This window comes from Lemur catta, chromosome 1 (genome assembly GCF_020740605.2).
Source record: "Lemur catta isolate mLemCat1 chromosome 1, mLemCat1.pri, whole genome shotgun sequence".
NCBI lineage: Eukaryota > Metazoa > Chordata > Mammalia > Primates > Lemuridae > Lemur > Lemur catta.
Window position 1 is genome coordinate 223,342,192 of NC_059128.1, and position 25,332 is coordinate 223,367,523.

General features: G+C 36.7%; 1 protein-coding gene across 2 annotated transcripts; it reads left to right on the top strand.

The window, feature by feature from the left end:
* MIX23 (mitochondrial matrix import factor 23) lies at positions 1-25,064 on the top strand. Of its 2 annotated transcripts, none has more exons than XM_045540155.1 (5): positions 1-84; positions 14,376-14,501; positions 17,198-17,344; positions 21,802-21,861; positions 24,769-25,064. In XM_045540155.1, the coding sequence occupies exons 1-5, from the start codon at positions 34-36 to the stop codon at positions 24,817-24,819; spliced, it is 435 nt and encodes a 144-aa protein (XP_045396111.1). In that variant the 5' UTR covers positions 1-33; the 3' UTR covers positions 24,820-25,064. The 2 variants fall into 2 exon arrangements, with proteins under 2 accessions (XP_045396111.1, XP_045396112.1); XM_045540156.1 differs by lacking the exon at positions 1-84 and adding an exon at positions 130-362.
* Positions 25,065-25,332: the final 268 nt, after the last annotated feature.

Sequence of the window (25,332 nt, forward strand, 5' to 3'; positions counted from 1 at the left end):
TGGCCTACAGCGGGGTCCTCGCGTTTGTCCAATATGGCGGCGCCCAGTGGCGGTGTGAACTGTGAGGAGTTCGCTGAGTTCCAGGTGATGGGGTTTTCCTCGTGTGGCAGGCGTGTCCCTCCTTTTGCCCCCAGACCCTATTCCCTGCTCTGGGAGGGAGTATGGACCAGTTGCGGGAAAAGCGGGCAGTCCAGAGCTTTATTTTTAAGCCATTGGAGGTCATCGGGGGCGCTGGTTTGGCCTTAGAGAGGAAGGCTGTTCGGTAGAGGGAGGGAGAAGGGGGTCATAGTACTTCCTGCGCCGCGCAGGCCTTGACTGGGAAAGTCTGGGTAGTTCCGCAGGGATAAAGCTGAGCTCTGAGGGTAAGGATTGTAACGATCTTGTAGTAATCTACTGAACTCAGTTCCCAGCTTCTGCCATTCCTCTCCTACTTTTACGTTGAGCTTTTGTGGGAGAGAAAAAAGTGAAGGAGAGCTTATTTACTTGATAAAGCAAACACTTGGTACAATTTATTATTTTTGTGGGCGAGGACGTTTGGAAGCTTGGAGGGGGGGATTAATTCTAGGACCTGTTTCTGTCTAGTTACAGATCTGAATTAAAAAATCATATTAAAAATGTATTGCATTTTTAACTAAAGATACTGAAAAATCGTTTCATGTGTTATTGACCTGTGTTTAGTAAGCTTTGTGCTATGAACGGTTTGTAAGTAGTGATGTTCTTGAAGATAATCTCAACAGACTGAACCATTTGACAAATAGCATTTGGCCAAAGAAGTTTATGTGGGGTCTTTCCACCATTGTTTGCATCCTCGTCACCACTTCATTGCTCTTCTACTAGATCAGAACAACAGCAACCAACCTCATATCCTATCAGAATGCCCAATAAATAAATACAAATACTTGTAAAAATTTTTAATAGGATACAAAAAGACTGTTGGATTCCAAATTATGCGGAATATTTAAGGTTAATGGACCCATTTGTGGCCTTGGCCTTGTCACTTTAGTACTATGATATAAGTTGAGTTAATGAGCTCGTAATCTAGCAATAGTAGTCTTAAGGTCAATGGAAAAGAGTACTGGTTAGGGAATTAGATATTCTGGGTTTAGGACTGCATCCGCCATTAACAGCTTTGTGACCTTGAGCTAATCAGTTAACTCCTTGGGGAATTAACTTGAATCTGTAAAAAAGATTGTGTTAAGTAACATTTAAAGCTGTTTCCATGTCTATAGTTATTTGAATCTCTGAAATTAAATGTCAAAGGATCTCTTTGAGCTGTTAAAACATCCAAGAGTGCTTAAAGAACTCTTTGATTTTTCTTTTGCATGGTCCGATAAAATGTAAGTGGGTCAAAAGCTAAACTCTCTTGCCTAATAATTCCATTCACAGAGATAGCATATATCAAAGGATCATAAAATGAGTCTTAGTCAGAAGGTCTGGTTTCATAGATCAGGCCTTAGCACATTGTTTAATCTCTTTGTGAATGGGCATACACGCACACAAAAACGTAAATGAAGGTGTTATAAAAATGTAAAATTTGACTATAACATTTAGGTTTAGATGAGTTTGGTAAAATTATAAAACATGATTAATTGGCATTCTCATAAATTACTGATCAAATTTTATGTAATTTTAAAGCTATTAAACCATTATGTTTTGTATATAAGGATCCTAAATGTGGAAAGCACTGCACTGAAAACTGGAAGAGAAACAAAAAGTCATGCATTTTTTACTTTAAAGATTAGGTGTACTATTTTCAGAATTTTATTTTAAAAATGTTCAAACACTACAGAAAATTTGAAAGAATTGTGCAGTGAATGCTCATGTACCCACCATCTATATTCTGTAATCAGTGATTTGCTATATTTATCACACATCCATCTATCCATCTTTCTATCCATCGACCCACCTTTTTATTTCATTTTTTTTTTGGTCCATTTCAGAGTAAGTTGCAAACTTTGATGTATTTCACTCCCAAACATGTCAGCATGCATATCATTAACTAGAGTTCAATATTTTACTGTTATTTACTATAAAGTTTGCGTGCAGTGATGTGCACAAATCTTTAAGAGTGCCATTCAATGAGTTTGATGTTTACATACACCTGCAATGCAAACCTCCATCAACATAGAGAATAATGCCGTCAAAAGTTTCCTCATGTCCCTGCCTAGCCAATCCCTGCCACTATCCTCCTTTCTTCCCTCCCCCCAACTACTGTTCTGATTTTTTTCCCATACAGGTGTATATTTTAAAGTTTAAGGGTAAAATGTTTTAAATTTTTGCAATTCTTCTTTTTCCATTGTAAAAATTAGACTTCACACTCCTGGAAAATATCCTATTTCCAAATTGAAATAAAATTCAGAAATGAATGTTTAAAATTGACTGCCTGGAATCCCATTTTAGTATTCATTCAACAAAAATGTATTGGAGACTATATTAGTCTGGTAATGATGCCATAACAAAATATCACAGACAGGGTGGCTTACACAATAGAAAGTTATTTTTTTACAGTTCTGGAGTCTAGAAGTCCAAGATCAAGGTGTCTTCAGGATTGGTTTCGGGTGAAGCCTCTCTTCCTGGCTTGCAGATGGTTGCCTTCTGGGAAAGGGATCTATGGTATCTCCTCTTCTTACAGGGACACTAGTTCTACCAAATCAGGGCTCCACTCTTATGACCTCCATTTAACTTTTATTACATCCCTGAAGACCTTGTCCCCAGATACAGTCAGGTGAGGGATTAAAGCTTCAAAAGGAATTTTTTTTGGGGGGAGGGGGATACAGTTCAGTCCATAACAGTAGCTATCAGGCACTTAGAGAGATCCAGTGGACAGGGTATAAAACAAAGAACTTAATCTAAGTAGGGATATAAAACATGGAGAAGATATTGGAAAAAATGAATAAAATGCTATGAGAGTTTGGAGAGAAATAAGTCAAGAGATGGTAATTGAGTTGGGCCTTAGGTAGATAGAAACCAGCATACTTCCAGGCAGAGGCAGTAGTAGATGGGCAAAAATTTTACGTATTTGGGGATAATAGAAAATCAGTGTTGCTGGAATACAGTATTTGTACAGGGGCACATTGGGATTACACAAAAATTTGGAACCAGACAGTGGAAGGCCTTGCATGCAAGTGTGAGGTTAGGGAGTCATTTTTGAGCAGAGTGGGTGAGATAATCAGCAAGATGGTTTAGGAAGATTCATCACTACTGCCCACTGGCTTTGTTTAGGCCCTGTTATTTTTGCAACTAGCTTTCCAACAGATCTCCCTGTCTAGGCATTCCTTTGGCTAATATATCCCCCCTTCAATCTCAACTCCATAATACCGTGGCATATAATCTTGTCTTCTGAATTTTAGAATCCAAATCATGCTTCTAGTTTTTAGGCTCACATGATTAGGTTTAAACTACTTAACGTGGCCTTTTAAAATAGGATCTCAAAGTGTGTCTCCCTAATCATATCTCTTACCACTGCCCTCATACCTTTCTCTTTTTTCCCACTCACTTACCACCACCTCCAGCATGCATTTGAACTCTACTGTCCAGCCACATAGGCCTACTTGCTTTTTCCTGAACATATCATGTGCTGTGATTTCTGTGCTTTTTTAAACTGATTGCCACTCTAAAATCCCTTCCTCCTTACTGTGCCTGAGACCCAGTTCGTATATTGCCTGGACAAAATCAACTAGGTATTCCTTCCCAGAATGTTTGAAATCTTTATATTTCTATTAGGAATATTTATTTATACATAATTGATTTTTAGCCATAAGGTAATTAGGCACAGACTTAGTAGATTGTTTTCTAGCATCAACCATGGTTCCTTTTGCTCTCTTTTCCTGTCCCCTGAGGGTGCTGGGTGTCAAAAGATTCTGGCAGTTACAGATAAGTTTGTGTTTCTTGCTTGGGGGAAGCACTGTGAGCCTTGCTGTAAACACGGGATTTGAGGGACCAGGTCTGCCTGGAAAAAGCATCATGCTAATGAGGTCTATTGCTGGGTACCTTCAGGCAGAGGGGGAGGAGAGAAGAGATTAAGGGAGTTCTAGATCATTCTTTAGAGTGTATTTATTGTATTTTAGTCATATAGTAGGCCTTTTTCCCACCCCCATATACCGTAAAAACTGCGCAAAGTAATAAAAGGAATTTTCCTGAGGATTAATCTGAGGAATAGACTATAGTATAATTGTAGGAGCAATGGAACTTTTTCTGTCTTCCCCACTACTAAATATGAGCACTCCTTCAGTACCTAAATTATCTTCCAAGAGGATGAGATTTCCCCCCCACAATTAGAAGATATAAAATGTAATTCCAAGAAAAGTGTCTGAGTAATCTCAAAGGTTCAGCCTAAAATTAGAGATTAACAGTATCTCAAATCTCTTTGTTTTGGGGAAGATAAAAGATAGGACAAGCTCGGGGCACTACAAAATTTGTAGAGTTATCTTTTGCAATGATTTAATGTTTAAAAGCTGAGGGTTCCAGGTCCTACACAAGATGTAGCCTTCAGAGAACCTCTTAGCTGTATTTCTGTATTATCTCTGTGGACATGTGTTGCAGTTTATTGTGTGTGTTATATGTTAAGGGTTGTCTTTTGTATATTTTCTTGGTGAATTTGTGAGAAAGTGGGGGGAGGGTGTGCCATTGGATCTAGGCATCAGGTAGGTAATCGGTAATTCCTTATGAATGATCCACGTGATTCAACAGTAGCATTTTTGTGCCTGCATTCACCTTCATTTGCTCTCAGTCCGTGAGGGCCACCTGACCTTTTGCCTAGAATCTCTTGGAGTTGCCTTAAGAGCTTTGATACTTTTTTCTCTGTAAAGAAATGTGAGCCTGGTGAGGTGGTATATAGTTCTTTTCCTTCCCCCTTTGCAGTTTTGAAAGAAATCCCTTCCTACATCTTACCTCCCTACATCTTACCTCCCTTTTTTCCTTCTCTTTGGCTTTTCTGGAATCTTTTCTGTAACATTTCAGAATAGCTTACAGTTCTCAGCAGTCTCTGAACAAGTACATTATCAGTTTAGAGATTATCATTGTATTTTCTAGGCTATAACACTGTCCAGTAGGACTTTCGGTGATGGTGGAAATGTTTTACATTTGTACTGTCTACGTTTGGTAGATAGACGTTAGCGCCATATGGTTCTGGAACACTTGAAATGTGGCTAGTGCAACTGAGGAGCTATTAATAAATTTCAAATTGTGTTGAATTTTAATTTAAATAACCTCATATGGCTAGTGTCTGCCGTGTTGAAAGCTAAACTCTGGATCATATATTGATAATTCTCTAGACAGAGAAAAACTGATACATAGTCATGTGCCACATAATGACATTTTGCTCAGTGACAGACCACATATATGACAGTGGTCCCATAAGATTATAACACCATGTTTTTACTGTACCTTTTCTGTGTTTACATACACAAATAACAAATATTTACCATTGTGTTACAGTTGCCTACAGCCTTCAGTAGAGTAACATGCTATACAGGTTTGTAGTCTAGGAGCAATATTCTATATAGCCTAGGTATGTAGTAAGGTTTGTGTGAGTACACTCTGATGTTCACACAACAACGGAATCATCTGATGAGGCATTTCTCAGAATGTATCCCCATCATTGAGTGACACATGACTGTATTTGATAATCCACATTTGTAAGTTCCATCGGTAAGACTGTAAAATTGATGGATTCATTACCTATTTAATGCAGATAAATTCCCATTGCTGTGCAAGGAACTTAATAGTATGTCCCAATTGTTTTATTGGAGTGGAATTTGGCTATAGTGATTAAGGTATAGCTGGTGTTCAAACTCAAAACTGGTTAAAGTTCAGAGTCAATAAAAACCCTAGGAAATATCAAACTACACAATCTTTCGCCTGGATTGTTGTACCAACTCCTAACTGATTTGTTTACATCTACTCTTGTTCCTCTCCAGTCCATTTTCCACACCTTAACTTAATCATTTCAGGACACAAATCTGATCGTGTAACCCCACCAACCAAACTTAAAGCACTTCATTGGTTACCTATGGCAAGGAGAAAGACTAAAATCCCCTAACATGACCTGTATTAGTGGATGTCATCTCACACCATGGTTTCTCTTACTGTTTGCACTTAAGCCACATTAACTTTTCAGTCCATTAAACAACAATAGCTCACTTCAAGGTCATCCATGATTTCCATTCTGCTAAGTCTAAAAGTTAATTTCTTGTCCATATAATTCTTGACTTAGTAACATTCAACACAATTGACCATTTCCTCCTTCCTCTTACTTCTGTGACATCCCAGACTTTTTTTCTGTACTTTTAGATACTAGAATTCCTTCTTGATCATTGGCTCTCTTCACTTCCTACAGTTTCCCTCAGTGGATCTCTTCTAGTTTCATGGCTTTAAAGAATCATTAATGTAACTCTAGCCCTGATCAGTGTCACACTGGTATACTCACCTTTTTACTCCACTTTTCTACTCATATCTAACAGGCATCTAAAACTTAACAAGTCCAAAACAGAACTTTTTTAAAAAAGAAAAACTTTATTCTACAAAATCGCAAACATACACTAAAGGAGAAATGGTACCACATACACTATGAACCCATCCCCCAACTCCAGCAATCAATTCATGGCCATTCTTACTTCATCTATATATTACTACCACTTGCCCCACCCTAACCTGGTTATGTTGAAGTACATCCCAAATATCAATCTTTTTTTCTGTAAATATTTCAATCTTTGTCTCCAAAAGATTACAAAATTTAAACACAATACCCTGTCACGTAACAATTAACAATAAGCCTTATTATCATCAGATATCCTGTGAGTCAAAACAGAACTTTTGATCTTCCTACTACTACCAGATCTCTTCCTTCCCTAGTCTTCTCCCCACCCCTGTCAATTAATGGCACTACCATACATTTAGTTGCTCAGCCTCAAACCTAAAATTCATCTTTTTTTTTTTTTAATAAGTCTGCCACCACCAGTTCACCATCAAGTCCTGTTAGCTCTGTCTTCAGAATATTTCCTAAACCTAATTCTACTGTTACCCCTTTATCAAACCATCTTTATCTCTTGACTTGACCACCCTGGTAGTCTCCTAAATGGTCACCCTGTTCCCATTCTCCTCCTATAATCCATTCCCCACACAGCAGCCAAAGTTAACTTTTGAAAAATTAATGTTATCCCCTTGCTTAAAACTCTGTTGCTGGTAGAACAGAATCCTTAATCTTTTCCATGATATATATCAGGTGTGGGGAACCTTTTCATGCTGGAAGGCCTCATTAATTTAGCTGTAATCAAATTAGGCTGCGTTCAAGAAACTTCAATTAGATACACTTAAAAATATACATTATTTTGTAAAAATCCAACTACTATGTACTTAATAATTTCAAAAAATGAAAACTATTTGTTAACTTTAAAGTTAACTTTTTTTTTACTTTATCAATTCCATTTACTTCCTTTGAGAGGAAAAATACCTTCACGGGCTGAATAGTGTTAAAGTTAACTAACCTTTTAATGACTTTGTTGTGTTTGCTTTTTTTTGGAAAGCATCTGAATATTGGATTGAAGCATGGAGGTCTGCAGTTTCAATTGATCCTCTAGATGGGTATCAGTCATTTGTGACCTTAAGGGCATCTTGATTTGGGTTAGGTAGGAGAACGTACATTTGCAGCAATAAGTGGTTGAAAAGCAAGGAAGCATTTTTTGGGCATGTTGCTGAAGGGATGGGTATTCTGCATTTTGCCATGTTTCAGTTGGATCTTTCTTAGCATCAGACAATGACTTTAAAATGTCATCTATAGAGAGCTCAATTAATTCCATCTATAGTTCTTTAGGTGCCTTGGTGATATTAACTAGATGAGGCTGAAATGCTAATTTGAGTGTGATGTCATGATTCTTAAAGTCAGTGAACCTTTCATTGTATTCTCTAATTAATAGGTCTACAACAGCTGTGTATTCTTCAAATGATTTGCATATATCATCCTGCTTGTCAGTGACCTTTCCTAACTGGGGAAAATATTCACCCAAAATTTCCTTTTGAAGAAGAAGTGCTTTGAAAAAAGATAGTTTTTTTGAAATGCTTGGATTTTTTTTGCCACATATCGTGTATAGACTTAGTTTTATTTTGCAAAGAAATATTCAAATTGTTTTATTTGACATGCTATCACATAGAAATGCTGTATTCCTAGAGAAGTCTTCTTTCAATAATTCACATTGCTGATTCTGTTCTTCATAAAATTTAACTATCTGTTCTCACAGAGATAAAATTCTGGTGTTACATCTGTCCCTGCAATAGCTAATGCACTTTAGAATGTTATGGCAAATCCACACTGAATACCTCGTTGTTCAATTTTAGCATGTTATGAAACTAATGGTGTATTGCATTTGCACAAAAGTAGTTAATACTTACAACTTGTTGCAAAGTGTCACTTAAAATAGTAGCTTTAACACAGAGATTTTTCTGATGCACGATTCTGATGCAAGATACAATGAAAAGAAATGAGAGCATCTGGATCTGTTAATACTTTTTTTATCGTGCAATAAACCCTTCATGTTTTCCTGTTATGGAAGGTGCACCATCTTGTACGTACACTCACTAAATTTACCAAATTCAATATAACTTCATGACTTGTATCTTGAAAGTTGTTGAAGATATCTATTCGTCATGTTCTATTCGCAAGAGTGCCCAAAGCAAGTAACTTTGTAGCAAAAACAATCTTCTGTTATGACCCAAATAAAGTATAAAACCTGCTTCGAGTCAGTAGCATGAGTTGATTCATCCAAAGGCATCGAGTAATACACATTTTCCTTTTTTTTTTTTTTTTTTTTTTTTGAGACAGAGTCTCGCTCTGTTGCCCAGCTAGAGTGAGTGGCGTGGCGTCAGCCTAGCTCACAGCAACCTCAAACTCCTGGGCTTAAGTGATCCTACTGCCTCAGCCTCCCTAGTAGCTGGGACTACAGGCATGTGCCACCATGCCCGGCTAATTTTTTCTATATATATATTTTTTTTAGTTGGCCGGATAATTTCTTTCTATTTTTAGTAGAGACAAGGTCTCGCTCTTGCTGAGGCTGGTCTTGAACTCCTGACCTCGAGCAATCCACCCGCCTCGGCCTCCCAGAGTGCTAGGATTACAGGCGTGAGCCACCGCGCCTGGCCTCACATTTTCCTTTTGAAGTATTGCATGAAGTTCTGTTAAGTTGAAGACTAATTCATGCTGCCAATCAGTCATGATTCTCCTTGAAAGCAAGGCAATTGTTTGTACTATGAAATGTTATCAGGGTCTAAGCATCCTACAACTCTGACAATGCATTCTTTCACAATTTCTACATCACTGAGTGGCTTCCCTTTTCACCCCCCGAGTGTATAAGCTACTTTATAAGTTGCTTCAGTGGCATTATTTCCAGGTCTTATTGTTGCTTGAAAGAATTGTCTTTGCTTTTGCTTTTCATCTTTTAATTTCTGCAATACAACCTTTGCACTTCTCCCTCTAATTTAAAATATTTGTGGTCCTTATGAGTGTTATAATGCTGATGAGCATTGAATTTCTTTAATTTTGATATTGCAGTATCACAAAGCAAGCAAAAATAGATACAAGATAATCTTGCAATTCCCAATCCTCATTAAAAAATCTGTTTTCTTCCTTTAGTGTTCTCGTGGTCTTTTTTGATGTGATGGGCTGCTAAGCAGACAGAATTAAAAAATACTACTGAGCTGTACAAGCATTCACAAATTCTACTTCAAACAGAAACACGGTGCACTGTTGTCAAAAAGCTGATAACAGACTGCAGTACTCGACCCCCTTAAACTCTTGCCAACCAGCCTGGTGCAGTAGTAGCACCAGTCAGGTGGGGGCAGTTAGAACTAAATCATGAGCATAGCAGCCATCACTTTAGCACCTATGGCTTACTAATATTCTAAATTGTGTTGGTCAATCTGGGAGGATTATTTCATTGAACTTATTTTATTCTCTGGTATTTTAAATATGTTCATTTTAAAAATAAAAGTATAAAACATGAACAAAAATGTATTAATAAAAATAAAAGCATTTGTTCTGTAAAATTTCGATTCAGTCTAAAGGCCACATTTAAGGACCTAGAAGCCTATACGGGGCCCAATGGCTGCAGGTTCCCCACCCCTGGTCTGCGTTGTTCCATATTCTGGTCTACTCTGACCTCACCTCAGAACACTTGCCTTCTTCTAATTCTTCAGACACCCCAGTGTTTGTTCTTGCCTCATAAGTTTTGATCTATTCCCCCAGATGCTCAGTTTTATTCAAATCATTCAGGTTTCAGCTCAAGTGTTATATTCTCAGAGAAGCCTTTATTAATCTCCCTATCTACAGTAGCTCCCAAGCTCCACTTGGTCACTCTTTATCTTGTTACCTTAGTTTGTTTTCTTTTCTTTTCTTTTCTTTTTTTTTTTTTTTTTGAGACAGAGTCTTGCTCTGTCATTCAGGCTGGAGTGCAGTGGCCTGATCATAGTTCACTGTAACCTTGAACTAACTCCTGGGCTCAAGTGATCCTCCTGCCTCAGCCTCCTGAGTAGCTGAGACTACTAGTGTGCCACCATGCCCAGCTAATTTTTAAAAATTTTTTTGTAGAGATGAGGTCTCCTTGTGTTGCCCAGGCTGGTCTTAAACTCCTGGTGTCAAGCAATCCTGCTTTGGCTGTCCAAAGTGCTGGGATTATAGGCATGAACCAGAGTGGCTGGGCCTGTTTTTTTTTTTTTTCCTCTCCCGTGGTATTTTTCAGTACCTGAAATTATGTTGTTTATGGAAGTACTTGTTTTTTCTTTTTTTTTTTTTTAGACAGAGTCTCACTCTGTTGCCTGGGCTAGAGTGCCGTGGCGTCAGCCTAGCTCACAGCAACCTCAAACTCCTGGGCTTAAGTAATCATTCTGCCTCAGCCTCCCGAGTAGCTGAGACTACAGGCATGCGCCACCATGCCTGGCTAATTTTTTTTTCTATATATATTTTTAGCTGTCCAGGTAATTTCTTTCTATTTTTAGTAGAGACGAGGTCTCACTCTTGCTCAGGCTGGTCTCGAACTCGAACTCCTGATCTCGAGCGATCCTCTGGCCTTGGCCTCCCAGAGTGCAAGGATTACAGGCGTGAGCCACCACGCCCGGCCGGGAGTACTTGTTTATCGTCCACCTTTCCCCTTTAGGAATTTTGCTTTATAAGAACAAGGACTTTTTCTGTTTTGTTCACCACTGTAGCCCTGGTGTTTAGAATGGTGCCTGACACATATTAGACATTAGTACAGTTGGCCTTCCCGTATCTGTGGGTTCCGCATCTGTGGATTCACACTGTGAATCAAAAATATTTGAAGAAAAATTGCATCTGTACTGAATACTTACAGACTTTTTTCTTGTCATTATTCCCTAAACAATACAGTATAACAACTATTTGCATAGCATTACATCGTATTAGGTATTTTAAGTAATCTAGAGGTGATTTAAAGTATATGAGAAGATATGTATAGGTTATATACAAATACTGTCCCATTTTATATAAGGGACTTGAGCATCCTTGGATTTTGGTATCTGAGGGGGGTCCTGCAACCAATTCCTTATGGATACTGAGGGACAACTGTAATTTTTTTTTTTTTTTTTTTGAGACAGAGTCTCACTTTGTCAGCCCGGATAGAGTACAGTGGTGTCATCATAGCTCACTGCAACCTCAAACTCCTGGGCTCAAGCTATCCTGCCTCAGCCTACCAAGTAGCTGGGACTATAGGCGGCCACCGCCATTCCTGGCTAATTTTTTCTATTTTTGGTAGAGATGGGGTATCACTCTTGCTCAGGCTGGTCTCTAACTCCTGACCTCAAGTGATCCTCCCACTTCAGCCTCCCCAGAGTGCTAGGATTACAGGCATGAGCCACCATGCCCAGCCGGGTATAATTTTGTTTTAAATGAAGAATGAGTTAAATGAATGAACTCTGTGGTACTCTCTCTCTCACTGTTGCATTATTTAAAGAACAAAAATTGCTGAGGGCTTTCATAGCCAAGGAAAATTTTATCCAAAAGGTACAACTTAATCCTTGGCGTCAGATTAGTTCAAGTTAAACAGGGAAAAAGAAAGTGTTGAAAGATTTTAGAGGAGGCTTTTTTTTTTAAGGTTAGACAAGTTGTAGGAGGTAAAGTTGGCAAGGTGGGTCCCTGTCTTCTACTTACCTATTTTAGTTAATTTTTAGTTATTATGGATACATATAGTTGTGCATATTTATGGGGTACATGTGATGTTTTCATACAAACATATAATGTGTAATTATCAATCAGGGTAATTAAGATATCCCTTACCTCAAGCATTTATCATTTCTTTATGGTAGAAACATTCCAATTCCTCTCTGTTCTTTTGAAATAGACAATAAACTATTAACTATAGTCACCCTACTGTGCTGCTGAACGTTAGATCTTATTCCTTCTAACTGTATTTTTGTACCCATTAACCATCTCCTCTTTATCCCCTCCCCACTATCCTTCCCAGACTCAACTTACCTATTTTTTTGACTCCCTAAATGGTGCTACTGCCATTTGTTTGGAATTTACCACCTAACGGACGTTCTGTGTCCTCACTGTATGTAGCACACTATTTAAAATGGTGGTTACCCAGTGAATATGATGGTATTATCCCCTAAGAATTCCAGTTCACAGAGAATACTATCAACAAAAAAGATACAGGAATAAGAGATGAGATAAAGAATTAGATTTATTTTAAGGTGTGAAGAACTTGGTTTTAGACCTGTTGTTTGCCTGTGTCTTATTAGTCTCAATTATGGGCCTTCCACAAGCTGTTTTTCTTTGAGATCTAGAAAAGGCCACTAAATTCACTAAAGATTAATGGAATGATAGAAAAAATTATAGACTACAGACTTAGATTGAATGGACTATCACAATTGGAAACAAACTAACATTTATTAGTAGGGAAGTGGTCAAATAAGTTGTGCCTCACAGGAAAGAATGTTTATGCAACTATTAAAAATGTCTTCAAGGCATTTTTACTAACAAGGGCAAAATGCTCATAGTATAATGTCATAAAGTAGGACCTTATAATGCTACATAGGACCTCAATTTTGTAAAAAATATTCATAGATATGTGTAGAAAAAAAGACCAAAGGGACATGTTAAAATATTGACAATAGTTAACTATCGATGGTTTTTATTTTCTTTAAAATTTTCTTCTAATTTTTCTAAAATGAAAGTAATACCTCAATCACAGTAAAAGTTTTTATTTTAAGAAATGGATAAGGAAAGATATGAAGGAGTTGGTTGCAGTCAGGGATTTAAGTTTGGCAAAGGAAAGAAGTAGGATGGTGTATGTTGGGGGAGGTAGAGAATCAAGCAGTTGCTTTTAATACGTATTAATATTGAATGTTAACTTGGATGTTTTCAAAAAGTATATTCCTAATATTTTATAATTCTGTTTTCTTTGATTTTTCAGTAGTCATGGTTTTTTTGTTAATGTTTGAGTTTTTTGTAAATTTAAGAAACAAGAAAAAGAAGAGTGTACTGGTAGAAACATCTGAAGGCGGAATGTCGGTGATACTCAGCCTTCTCTAGTGACAAGTGAGAAGAAGTGTGCTAATCAAAATGGGGGGGGGACTATACTGAGTAGGTCATTATCACCAGTCTTTCTAAGTTCCCAGCCCTTTTGGTATTATTTTTCTTTTGGTTGGTTTTTTGAGAGTTAAAGACTATCTGAGGGAGAAGGTATCCTTGGGAGATGTGTGCAGGGTTACTAAGGGTAAAACTAATTCCTACTCATTCTGTGAATATGAAAGCCATGAAGAGCTTTGATTGCTTCTCTAGCAGCATGTTTTGTTTTACTTGTTTTTATCTCAAAAATAATACATGATTATAGTGAAAAACTAAAAGCCTAAGAGGGTATAGATTACTTTCTGCAAGTTAACTACTACTGTTAGTTTCTTGTATATCTTTCCAGAAGTTTTCTACTAGCATATTTTATAATGACAGGCAAAGAGGAAACAGAGCAAGCTGGATCATTACACTGGATTATGATGGAGAATCTGTGGTAGTCAAGTTCAATAGAACTCTATTGGCTGTATGCTGGAGATGGAAAGAGCGTGCACTGTTTCCTAAGCACGAGGCCAACAAATGGATTTAAATATGAGTAAGACAGTTTTAAGTCTCAAGACAATCACAGTTGAGCCAAGGAGGCAGAGTTGGTGTCTACTGTTAGAATTACTATTACTTAACCTACCTGTCATCCTTATATAATAAAGATTTTCTTATGGTTGTACTATATTTGGCTTGGTTTCCCCACTTCTAACTTAAAGAGTTGTGAAATATCCAAGAGCTTTATTTTTTGCTTAAAAACATATTTTTTATTATTTAACTTTCCATTCAAGTTATATTCTTTTATTTTAAACATATATAGGAATTACTCAAGGTGATGAGGACAATTGATGACAGAATAGTACATGAATTAAACACTACGGTTCCAACAGCTTCCTTTGCAGGGAAAATTGATGCCAGCCAAACCTGTAAACAACTTTATGAGTCTGTAAGTGTATCTTTTGAATCTCTCTTTCCCTTCTTTTACGCCTTTCTTTGCAGGCAGAATAAGAAATCAATGATCATGTAACTAAACTGTGAATAAAAGAATGACATCTTCATGTTTCCTTGCCTACCTGTGAGGGTGTATATAAGTTTTGATCTGATTTCTACAAACTAAAGAAAATGTGTGATCTTATGCACTCATCTGTGAAGAGACGGTTGGAAGAAATGGGCATTCATTTTTTTTGGCTTCTGCGTTTGCACCCTTTAACTTAAGGAGACCTTCTGCACAAAGGAATGAAGAGGGAAGTGAAACAGTAAAGTAAAACAGTAACAACAGCCAGGACTTTGAGTAAATGAACCCAAAAAAGCCAGACAGCTAATATATGGAAGAATTAAAACCCTTCACACCTTTTATATATATTATATCTTATTTTTTCCCCTTCACTCATCAGAAAGGAGAGAAGAAGCATTTGGCAGTTGGAAGGGAAGGAAAGCCACAGATAAAGTGTCCTTTCCTGAGGCTTTGATTTCTCAAGTATATATTTTTTCATTGCCTCCCTTTATTTCTCTTTTTAATTTCCAAAAGCCAAAGGAAATAACAATGCAGTTAAATATTTGTTACAGTTTATTTATTTATATCTTTTCATTAACTTGGAAGTCCAAATGATACTTGCTATTTTAAGTTCTACCACAAGGTTACTATTTGGATTCATAGGCATATAAAGAAAGCATTATTTAAAACCTAAAGTGCCTTTCTCAAATCCATTTTAGATAAGCTTATTCATATCAATTAAATTCAGAGCATTAACTACTGATATTTTTTGTAGTGCTTTTATATTAAAGTATGTATATTATTTTACTGAATGAACAGATAAGGCCTATAGCTTGAGAAAATTGTGGACTTTATTGAGTAGAATCCAGTATCGGGAGTAGGTAGTATGAGTCTAAGTCCTAGTTTACTATGAGGTTGTTTGACACTTCACTTAGTTTCTTTGAGTGTCTCTGTTTAAAGAACTAGAATTTATGGTCACTTTAGTGACACCCCCTTCTCACTGCTGATACAATCTCTATGGTCCATTCAGTTGTTTCAGTTTGTAATTCTCCTGTTAACCTAGAGGTTTATAGTGTAGTGATTAACAACATGAATTCCAGATCTAGAATAAACCCCACTTGTGATATTTCCTAGCTGGGTGACCTTGAACATGTTATATAACTTCTTTGCCTCAGTTTCCTTATTTATAAAATGGTATAATAATAGTACCTAGTTCATAGGATTGTTAGAGGATTGAGTTAATATAAAGTGCTTACTGTACTAAATGTTTTGCATACAAATGTCTGCTGTTGCTACTATCATTATTATATTTTAATCCTTTGTTGAATCAGGATAACCTTGCATACTAAATTTGGAACCTCTCATATTTTCATGTATGTGTTTGGGTTTTTCTTTGTCTGTATCTGCATCCTAGAGGGATCCAGTAACATGTATATCATGTAAAGGATAGTTTATCAAGTCGCTTTGCACCAGGGATCAGGCCTGCAGCAGAGTGCCCATGCCAATAAGTACCACTGAGTTTCTTTAAATGTTGGCTCAGTCAAAAAGTAGAACTCTGTGAAACATCCAAGTTGCTGATTGTCACCCTGACTTTAGTCCCTGTCCCAGCTTCCTTTTATAGCTGATGAAGTAATATTTGCATTTTCTGGTGATAACACTTCTTCATAGGAGATGATCAGTAAAGTTATTATGAAGCACTAATTTTAGAAATTGCAAAGCTCAAAAATATACTCATGGTAAAATAAAATACTTCCAATGAGATCCCCTTATTAGAGCATATTCCCTTCAATCTGTGAAATTTTTCTAGCTTTACATTGTTTATTCCCATGATAAACATAAAAATCAATACTGGACAATAAAAAGTCTATGAACTTGAAACAGTGCTTTACAGATGCAAAATTTGGCGGTATTGTCAAAATTTGGCTGTGATCACGGAGTGTGTTTGAAACATGACCATCCTACCCAAGACAGAAAATCATTAAGAACTGTTTTTTATTAGCTTTATTACATTAAGATGGAGGTTATTAAAGAGTCGTTCTGTCAGACATCCTTGCTTTCAATCAATACACACAATTGATGCAGCCACTAACTGTGCTTCATATGTAAGTTCCCCTTATCAGTACTTATACTTTATGATCTTGAAAAGGGCTTTGTCTTATGTAGGTAAGTAAGATCTTCTCTACATTGCTTAGTTTATCATTTCTTTCACTTGTTGACAACATGAGACTGAAAAAATTATGAAAGGACAGAAAAAGAGAAGCATAGCAGTAAGTGGCTTAGAGGTGTGTGAAGGTGGGTGCAGGGTAGAGGAACATGTGGATGGAATAAGACAGGGATGTGGGGTAAGTGAAGCTGAAATGAAAAGCCCAGCAGAGGGAATGCAGGAAGAAAGGAGCAGGAAATACTGGGAAGATACTGAGGAAGAAAGCAGTCTGGGACCTCATGCCTTCTACCTGCAGAGGTGCTTCCTTTTAATCTGTTTTTAGATGATTTAGCTGATACAATCAATCTTCTCTTCCGTGGATTCAGTTTTTAGCAATGTTTTACAAAGTATTTCTGTAGTATCAAAATGAGGATTTTTTTTAAAAAAACACTAAAATGTAATAAATCAATGTTTTTCCCCCCTTTTCTTTCCTTTGTTCTTTTAGTTGATGGCAGCTCATGCCAGTAGGGACAGAGTCATAAAAAATTGTATAGCCCAGACCTCAGCAGTAGTAAAAAGCCTTCGAGAAGAGAGAGAAAAAAATTTGGACGATTTAACGTTATTAAAGCAACTTAGAAAAGAGCAGACGAAGGTAAGTTGAATAGAATTAACATTTCTCAGGCAAAGTTTTTGCAGTTGTAGCCTTCAAAATAAAGGCAGTTTTTAATATGAAAATTTTGGAGTAAGTTATGGTTATTTAAAATAAAATGACCAGGAGATTAATGCTTCATTTTTGGTGGGCTTTATTACATTTAGATATTAGTTGATAATGTGTATTTCATAAACAGATGCAGTGTAGCAGCTTTAGCTAAAATAAGCACATAATTTTATTTTTGTTCCTTTTTTTTCCCCTCTGTTAAAGGCTCAGTACAGACCAGCACCACATCAGAAATTCTAGGGAGATCACATCTGTATGGTATCTGCCTTTTGAGGCTTAACTTGAGAAGAAAGATTTCTTAATATATTTATAGTTGGAAAATATTTACCTCTGGTTTCATTCTATAGAAATCTACTGTAATGTAATACAGACTATTTAGTTTTAGGATATTACCCTCTTCAATCATAAAAATATAGTACTATTTAAATATAACCAGATTCACTAGTACCTCATCATAATTTATTTCCGTACTGTGTAAAACTTGCTATGGGTCTTTGGTCTTTTTTGGACAAGCCTTTTTTCTAGTTCATCCTCCCTCCCTGCAGTGTTTTCACTTTTAAGAAAACAGCAAGTACTCACCCAGGGATGTGTCAGAGGAAGTTTCATTTTCCCAAGACAACTGTAATGTAAACAGTGTGGAGCTCAGAATGTAGTTAATGTAGCAGAACTGTTTCTTCACAGCCCTTGTATGTGATGTGTCAACAAAACAATTGAAATATACAGCATATTTTATTATATGGAATGCATTGCTGTCTTTTTTTTAGGGCACTCTTAGAGGGAACTCTTTGCTTTGTATAATTTCAAACTTACAGAAAAGTTGCAGGAACAGTACAAAGAACTCCCATGTACCCTTTACCTATATTCACTTATTGTTTATATTTTGTCCCACATACCTAACAGTTCATTCTCTTTACCCTCCCTCTCCCCATGTGCATAAACTTTTTTTTTTCCCTGAACCGTTTTGAGAGTGTGTTGGAGACATTATACCATTTTACCCCTAAATTCATTAGTTATTTCCTAAGACAGGGACTTTTTCTTACATGACCACTGTACAATTAGCAAAATCATGTTCATATTTTAAGGTGGCACAATAGGTGACTTACAGATCACTGTGGAATGGAGTCATGCTTTTCGTACTGAGCAGTTGTGAAGTTTGCCCTTAGATTTGTAGATATAGCCAAACTTTGAAAAGGGGACCTGTCATCTCTTGAAAGCCTTTGGTAGAAAAGAAAAGAAAAAAAAAAACCTTTCCTTGTACACAGATGCATAGGCCAAGCTGCAGCACTTTCTCTGTCATTCCACCGATTCAGGATGTCTCACTGGATCGAGGATTCGGTCACTGTCTTTGCTGCTGTCTTTGTTCATGACTACAGTTTGTGACTGCTGTATCAGGCACTGGTGGATTCCTTAGACAGTGAATTTATGGGATCATGTTCATCTTACCCTACTCTCTGTGTTCATGAAGGCTTATAGAAAGAGGATATAAAACTGGTTAAAGTCTAGATGATTTTGTATTTCAACAGACTCTTGAAGATGTTGACAAAGGAAACTACAGGGCAAAGCTGTTAAATCATAAACTAAAAAATTGCTATTTGCAAATTAAGTTAAAAAGAATAGAGTGACTCTTGTTAGTGAAGAGAGAAGTTCAAAACTCTAAACGACTGAGGATTTGGGAGTGTCACACAATTTGCTCAGCCCTCACGTCTTCCCCTCTGCCTTTAGAGCCCAGAGAGAATCACCAGGATGACCACTGCAAGGAGGGGTTGAGAAGCCAATCAGAGAGCTGTGTGAGGTTTGCTTTCTGGCCTTATAATACACACAGCTAGGGAGTAACCATGAGTAGTATGTAAGCAAATAAGGAAATGTGAAATGTGCCGTGAAGATTATGGAATCTCAAGAGAGCTGTTAGAGATGTTTCAGCTCTACCTCTTTCTTCATTTTCTGTATGAGGAAACAGACTCAGAAATACTGACATCCCCAAAGTCATGAGCTAGTAAGTGGTAGAACTCGGACTCTAACCCATTTATTCTGACTATGGATTAGGTCAGTTTCTTTACATTAAGTTGTGACTAAATGGTCAGATTCCACTTAGTTTAGTGAGCATATTTTATTTACAGAGATGCCAGTCTAAAAATCTTCAGTTCTTTACCTGAATCTTTAACTCAAAAAAAGTGCATTCCTTGCTACAGCTCTATCACGGTTGTCACCTATTAGTGACCTTTCAGAGGAAGTTTATCTGTTGGAGACCCAGAGCCTCAACAACAACCATCTCAGAGGTGACAGTTTATTGATGCTACTGATGAAATTATATTAGAAGTTGGCTGTAATATCTGCAGTGTTCTAGAATATGAAAAAACATGGCTTATAAAGGCAGACAGCTCTAAGGCAATAAATCCCATATAGCTTGGTGGCTTTGTAACCTTGTAAATTAATTGCTCTGAAACTTCTGATTTTCAGTCTATAAAATGGGGTTGATACTTAGTAACTTCTTACGTTTTCTTTTTTTTGGTGAGGATAAGATTATATAATATATGTGAGAGTTAGCATATTGGCTGGTACAAAGTAGCAAGCAGTTCCTTTCCCTTCCTTTTTGAATCTCTGTGACTCCATATGTGTTACATTAATTGTCTTTATGATATCACCAATCAGTGGCTTCTACCTTTTGTTTAATGAAGTTTTAACCATTGTTTAAGAGCAGGGTATTGTGGGGGGAGGACTCAGTGTCTTCTCTTTTCTGATGGTTCTAATAGTTCAAGGATTTTCTTATATATTGGAAAAATCTGCCCCCCTGTAATGTATATATATTGCTCCTTAATCTTCTCTCTGGAGCACCACAGGATAAGTCTAAACCCCTTTCCCCATGGCATCTCTTTAAATAGTGGAGAGCTATTATGAAGACTATCTTAGTAACATGTTGTCACACCCTGCTATTCAACTGAAGTTGTTATTTCTTTGGCAGTGAGTTGACGCTTCGATGGGAGTAGTGAAGCTTTAATGATTTTGGTCTGTATGGCTGATTAAAATGTCAAACTGAGGTTGCTTTGGTGGGCTTCCTCAGGCTTGTTATTACTCCCCAACACAGGACCAAATGTCAGAAATGCAGTCCTTCCCCTTGTTCCACAGTTTCAGCTGTGTGTGCCTGCCTGTGCTTTGATACCAGTTCTGAATCTAGGAAGGCAATTTGCAGGGAGCCATTGGATCAGTACCAAGTTCCATTTTTATTAGTGTTGCATGCACATTTCTCAAACCTGCCAGAGCTACACTCCTGATTGGTCAGGATCTTTGGCCTGGATGTCAGACTTGTGTTGCCCAGATCTTGTTGAGCTCTCTCTCTGGCATTTTGTTCCCGAATCTGGTCTGGGTTTTTGATTTTGGCCTGAGGAAAACATCCTGATTTTAACCTCTTTGCTGCCTCAACTTTGTAGTTCATGCTTTATTCTCCTCATTCTCCTGAGCATTTAAGCCCTGTTCCTGGAACTAGCTAGCTTCTTTCAAGTCCTCTGACCAGACATGACTAGGAGTATTATGGGTCCTGCCATCTGGGCCTGACAGTGAAATTGGCTACTTTTCTGGTATAGTAATTAGGTTGGCAGTTATAAAGAAAGTTGGAAAGATAGCATTTTTAGCCTCAGACCTCTGGTTGTATGGTCAAGGTATAGGAAACTCATACCTTTCTAGATCACTTGGACCTTGTATAGTTCCTTTCCTCCCTGTATTCCTGATTCTTTTTTCTTAATTCTTTATCCAAATCAGGTTTCCACCTCCTTGTCCTTTTTTTTATCCCTCTGTGCTATCTTTGCAAGTCTGTAGTTGTATGATGAATTTCCAGAACTGGAATTGTTGGGTTTAAGGACATGTGAACGTACATGTTTGATGAGTCTTGCCAAATTGCCCTCCATACAAGTTACAACAGTTTACACTTTTACTAAGAATGTGTATGAGTGTATCTTTTCCCACATTCACTAATATTAGGTTGTATCAGACTTTTTCATTTTGTCATATTATGGCTTAATTTGCATTTCTTTGTACATGAGTAAGATTGAGCTTTTTTTTTTTTAAAGCCTATTCCCAGAAAAATTGAGCATTTTGTTTTATATGTTTATTGTCCATTTGTATGTCTTCTGTGAACTGACTGGACATTGGAATTTTTTTTAAAGTTCTCAAGGTGATTAGATTAATAATATGCAGCAAAGTTTGAGAACCACTGTTACAGAAGATTCACAATTGATTAGATATAAGGAGAGTGAGTTGTGTCAAAGAAGGTTCAAAAATATACCATTGACAGATAAAGAATACAAAAGCAGCAGCAGATTTTCTTGGGAAAACATAACAGAGTGTGGTTTTAGTTCTTTAAAATTTCATAACTTTATTGTTTTTTTTCTTTCTTGCAGTTGAAATGGATGCAGTCAGAACTGAATGTTGAAGAAGTGGTAAATGACAGGAGCTGGAAGGTATAAAATAATGTTGTTTCTTAGAAAGAAGTTGCAGGGAAACTGCACTAGCAAAGGGAAGCCAAGGGAGCGAGAGTAAAGAGCTCCTTGAGGCTCTCAGGAAAATAGGAGAATAGAGATCACATTTACAACTCAGGGTTTTAACCTTTTTTTTGGTTGTTGTTGGGGGGCTTACAGTTAGTGTTTAAATTGAGCCATTTTCTAAAAAATCAGCCAGACCACAATGACTGACACTTGTAATCCCAACACTTTGGGAGGCCAAGACAGGAGGCCGGGAGTTTGAGACCAGCCTATGCAACATAGTGAGACCCTATCTCTAAAAAATAAAAAAAATTAGCAGGACATGGTGTGGCTTGCACCTATGTCCCAGCTACTCAGGAGGCTGAGGTGGGAGAATTGCTTGAGCCCAGGAGTTCGAGGCTGCAGTGAACTGTTATCTTGCCACTCTACTCCAGCCTGGGTGACAAAGTGAGACCTTGTATCTTTTTACAAAAAAAAAAAGCTTTACAAGCATATGGTAGAATTGTATGACCTGCTAACAGAATTGGAGACATTCCTTTGTCTCCTAATACTAATTACAGGCATTTTTGATGTATAGAGTTGTTACTCTAGTTAACTCAGAACCTTTAAGGAGATTATTTGTTAAAATTACCCCTTTGAGCTGAGGTATTTTTCACAAATTTTCATGTCATTAGCTACCCTTTACAGTTGCTTGTCTTCTAATGTATCTGATTATGAAACTTTTTATTGTATATAACTTTCCTGGTATCTGATAGTGGGGCTTTTTATTGCTCATGGACTCACATGCTCCTTATTACCACTGCAAAGTTCTGGTTAGGAACTAGATTGGGGGCCCAGATCCCAGGAATTTACATGTAGTCAAAAATCACAAAACTCTGAATTTAGTTTTCTGTAATAGTATATCCATTTACCCCTCTCTAAAACTCCTCATCTAAAATATTTCTAAAGGGCACAAATCTATTAAAGCTAAAGGATGAACTGAAAATTCTGTTTTATTTTTTTAATTTAACTAATGAAGTGGTGTTAAACCATATGCTTTTAAGAGAGGTTAAGTAAACCAAAAACAGAATGTACCAACTTGCTGAGACATGAATAAGTTGCAAAATGCTAATTGACTTTCTTTGCTTTATCACATTTCTTTACTCATCCTCTTTGCCAAGATTTCCTATTCCTGCCCTTTCTACCAACATGATAAGGTGTTTGCCACTTGAAAGATTTTGGCAGTATTTGTACGTTTATATTCTCTGGAGAAATATTAAGCTTCTTGGGATTGGGTGAGGGAGGGGTACAAATGAACATCTGGCTTGAAAACCAAGGGTAGAGGTTATGATATATGAAAAATGTAGTGGGAAGAGTGAGCTGTTTCAGATTTGATATTAGTTTTAAAGAAAATATGCTTTATCCGCTCAACAGAAAATGAGGCCCCCTGCCTGTTTTAAAAAGAAGAAAATGCAGCTGTGGTGTAGTAGGCCAGCAGAAGTGGATCGGATAGGAAATCGTTTAGGAAAAGGATTTGGAGAGGCTCAGCCAGGTTGTATATATCATCCCAACCAGTGTATCAAAGCCACTAATCTGAGGCCTCCTCTGGTCTGAACATTGGGAATTTCAGGGAAATATCAGGACTGGAAACTGGAGTGAGATGAGTTATAAGACAAAAGGCCAGAAAGAGTCTGTATAATTTCTAACATGTTTTCTTTTAATTGTGAGATGCATATACTGAAGAGTACATAACATGTAGAATTTAAAGAATATTATTAAAATGAACATTCATGTATCTAACCCCCAGCTTAAGAAATTGAATGATGCCAGTACCTTAGAAGCTCCCTGTGTAGATTTTTCTTTTATTTTTATGATAGTCAACAGCAACCAACATAAGTAATTTAAAAATGATTTATTCTTTACATCAAGGAAGTATGGGGGTAAATTCTGCGAAGAAATTCTTTTCGATTTTAGAATATTTTAAATTGGACACTAAAAATTTTTAGACATGATTCAAAAATTTTTTAAACATTAAAGGATATATAGTAAAAATTCTGCCTCCCACCTCTCTCCTTCAGCTGTCTCCTGTCCTCACTTTTATCTCTGAAAGGGTGGTGTATGCTTTCAGATATTTGCACCTTTTCTAATTTTACATGTGTACGTATTTTTCTGCCTTCATTACACAAATGGAACTATACTGTCTACGCTTTGTTTTTTTCCTTTAATATATGCTGGAGATCTTTTCAAATCAGAACATAAAAGCTTCCTTATTCTTTTTTAAGCTTGCATAGGTATTCCATTGAATAGCCATACCAAATTTTTCTTTAACACAGTCCCATATTGAAAAACATTTAGTTATTGAGTGTAAGCATTTACGATTTATTATTTGTTTAGATTTTTAGGAAGCAAGGTAAATAGAACAAAAAATTAATAAATTTGTACAGTTTAGCAAAAAATTGGTCTACCTGGCAAGTATACCTACTTGTGAGAAGGATCTGGCACAATTTAGAAAAGTACAACAAATATTTAAATAACAAAATCTATTCTTAAAAAAGAGGAAAAAGCTTTATCTTTAGTGTATTTTAGATATTTTTATCTAATTGTCCAAAATATGTCCAGAATATGGAACTGATGTTTATTAGTTACTAAATTAACTGGCTCTTGATGATTTTTCGCTGAGTAACTTAATTTTATTAAAATTTTAAAATTGTCTTGTAAATGGATATCAAGGCCACTTATGTACTCAGCACCTGATAATGGAACTGGTGAGGAAACTCTTCTGTTTTCTGGATCTGTTGACCTGAGATAGACATAACGTCCTCCTGACTCACGCCACATTGAATTTAGTTCCAGGCTTGCTTTATACAGGATGACTTAGTGACTTTTGTTTCTGTTTAAATATTTTAGGTGTTTAATGAACGCTGCCGAATTCACTTCAAGCCTCCAAAGAATGAATAAAGAAAGAAAGATACTTTTTATTTAAAGGACCGGGTCATCTCATAAGAGCTAAGCATGACAGATATCAACAGGGTGGGCTTCCTAGGATGATTTCTGAGCCAACAGTCCAAGACCTTTTGTTGATTTCAGCCCCACTTAGCCAAAACCTCAAGTACAAATAATTCTGATAATTATGAAGAAATCAACTGCTATTTTATACTGATTCTATAAAAAAGAGTTTTGTAACTATTAAAATAATTTTCTGACTCAGTGTACATAATTACTTGATTGGTTTCTATGTTAAGACAGTAAGTTCTCATAAGAGATTTGCACTTTCAATATATAATTTTATTTCAGTTGTACTTTTTTTAGTTTTACAAATTTATTAGCATGGATTTGGACCTTTTGGTTACTGATGAGTTTATCTCTTGACTTATCTTTGTGGGTTGATTATAAAAGGGTAGTACTATGAGCTGGACACTGTCCAAAGAAGATTTTTATTTATTTATTTTTTAAATTTTTTTTTAGTACCTT

Excerpts from the sequence above, each read along its gene's own strand:
- MIX23 (XM_045540155.1), top strand. The coding sequence starts at position 34 with ATGGCGGCGCCCAGTGGCGGTGTGAACTGTGAGGAGTTCGCTGAGTTC. Across the intron at positions 14,502-17,197 it reads GTAAACAACTTTATGAGTCT|TTGATGGCAGCTCATGCCAG; the intron begins GTAAGTGTATCT and ends TTGTTCTTTTAG. Across the intron at positions 17,345-21,801 it reads TTAGAAAAGAGCAGACGAAG|TTGAAATGGATGCAGTCAGA; the intron begins GTAAGTTGAATA and ends TCTTTCTTGCAG.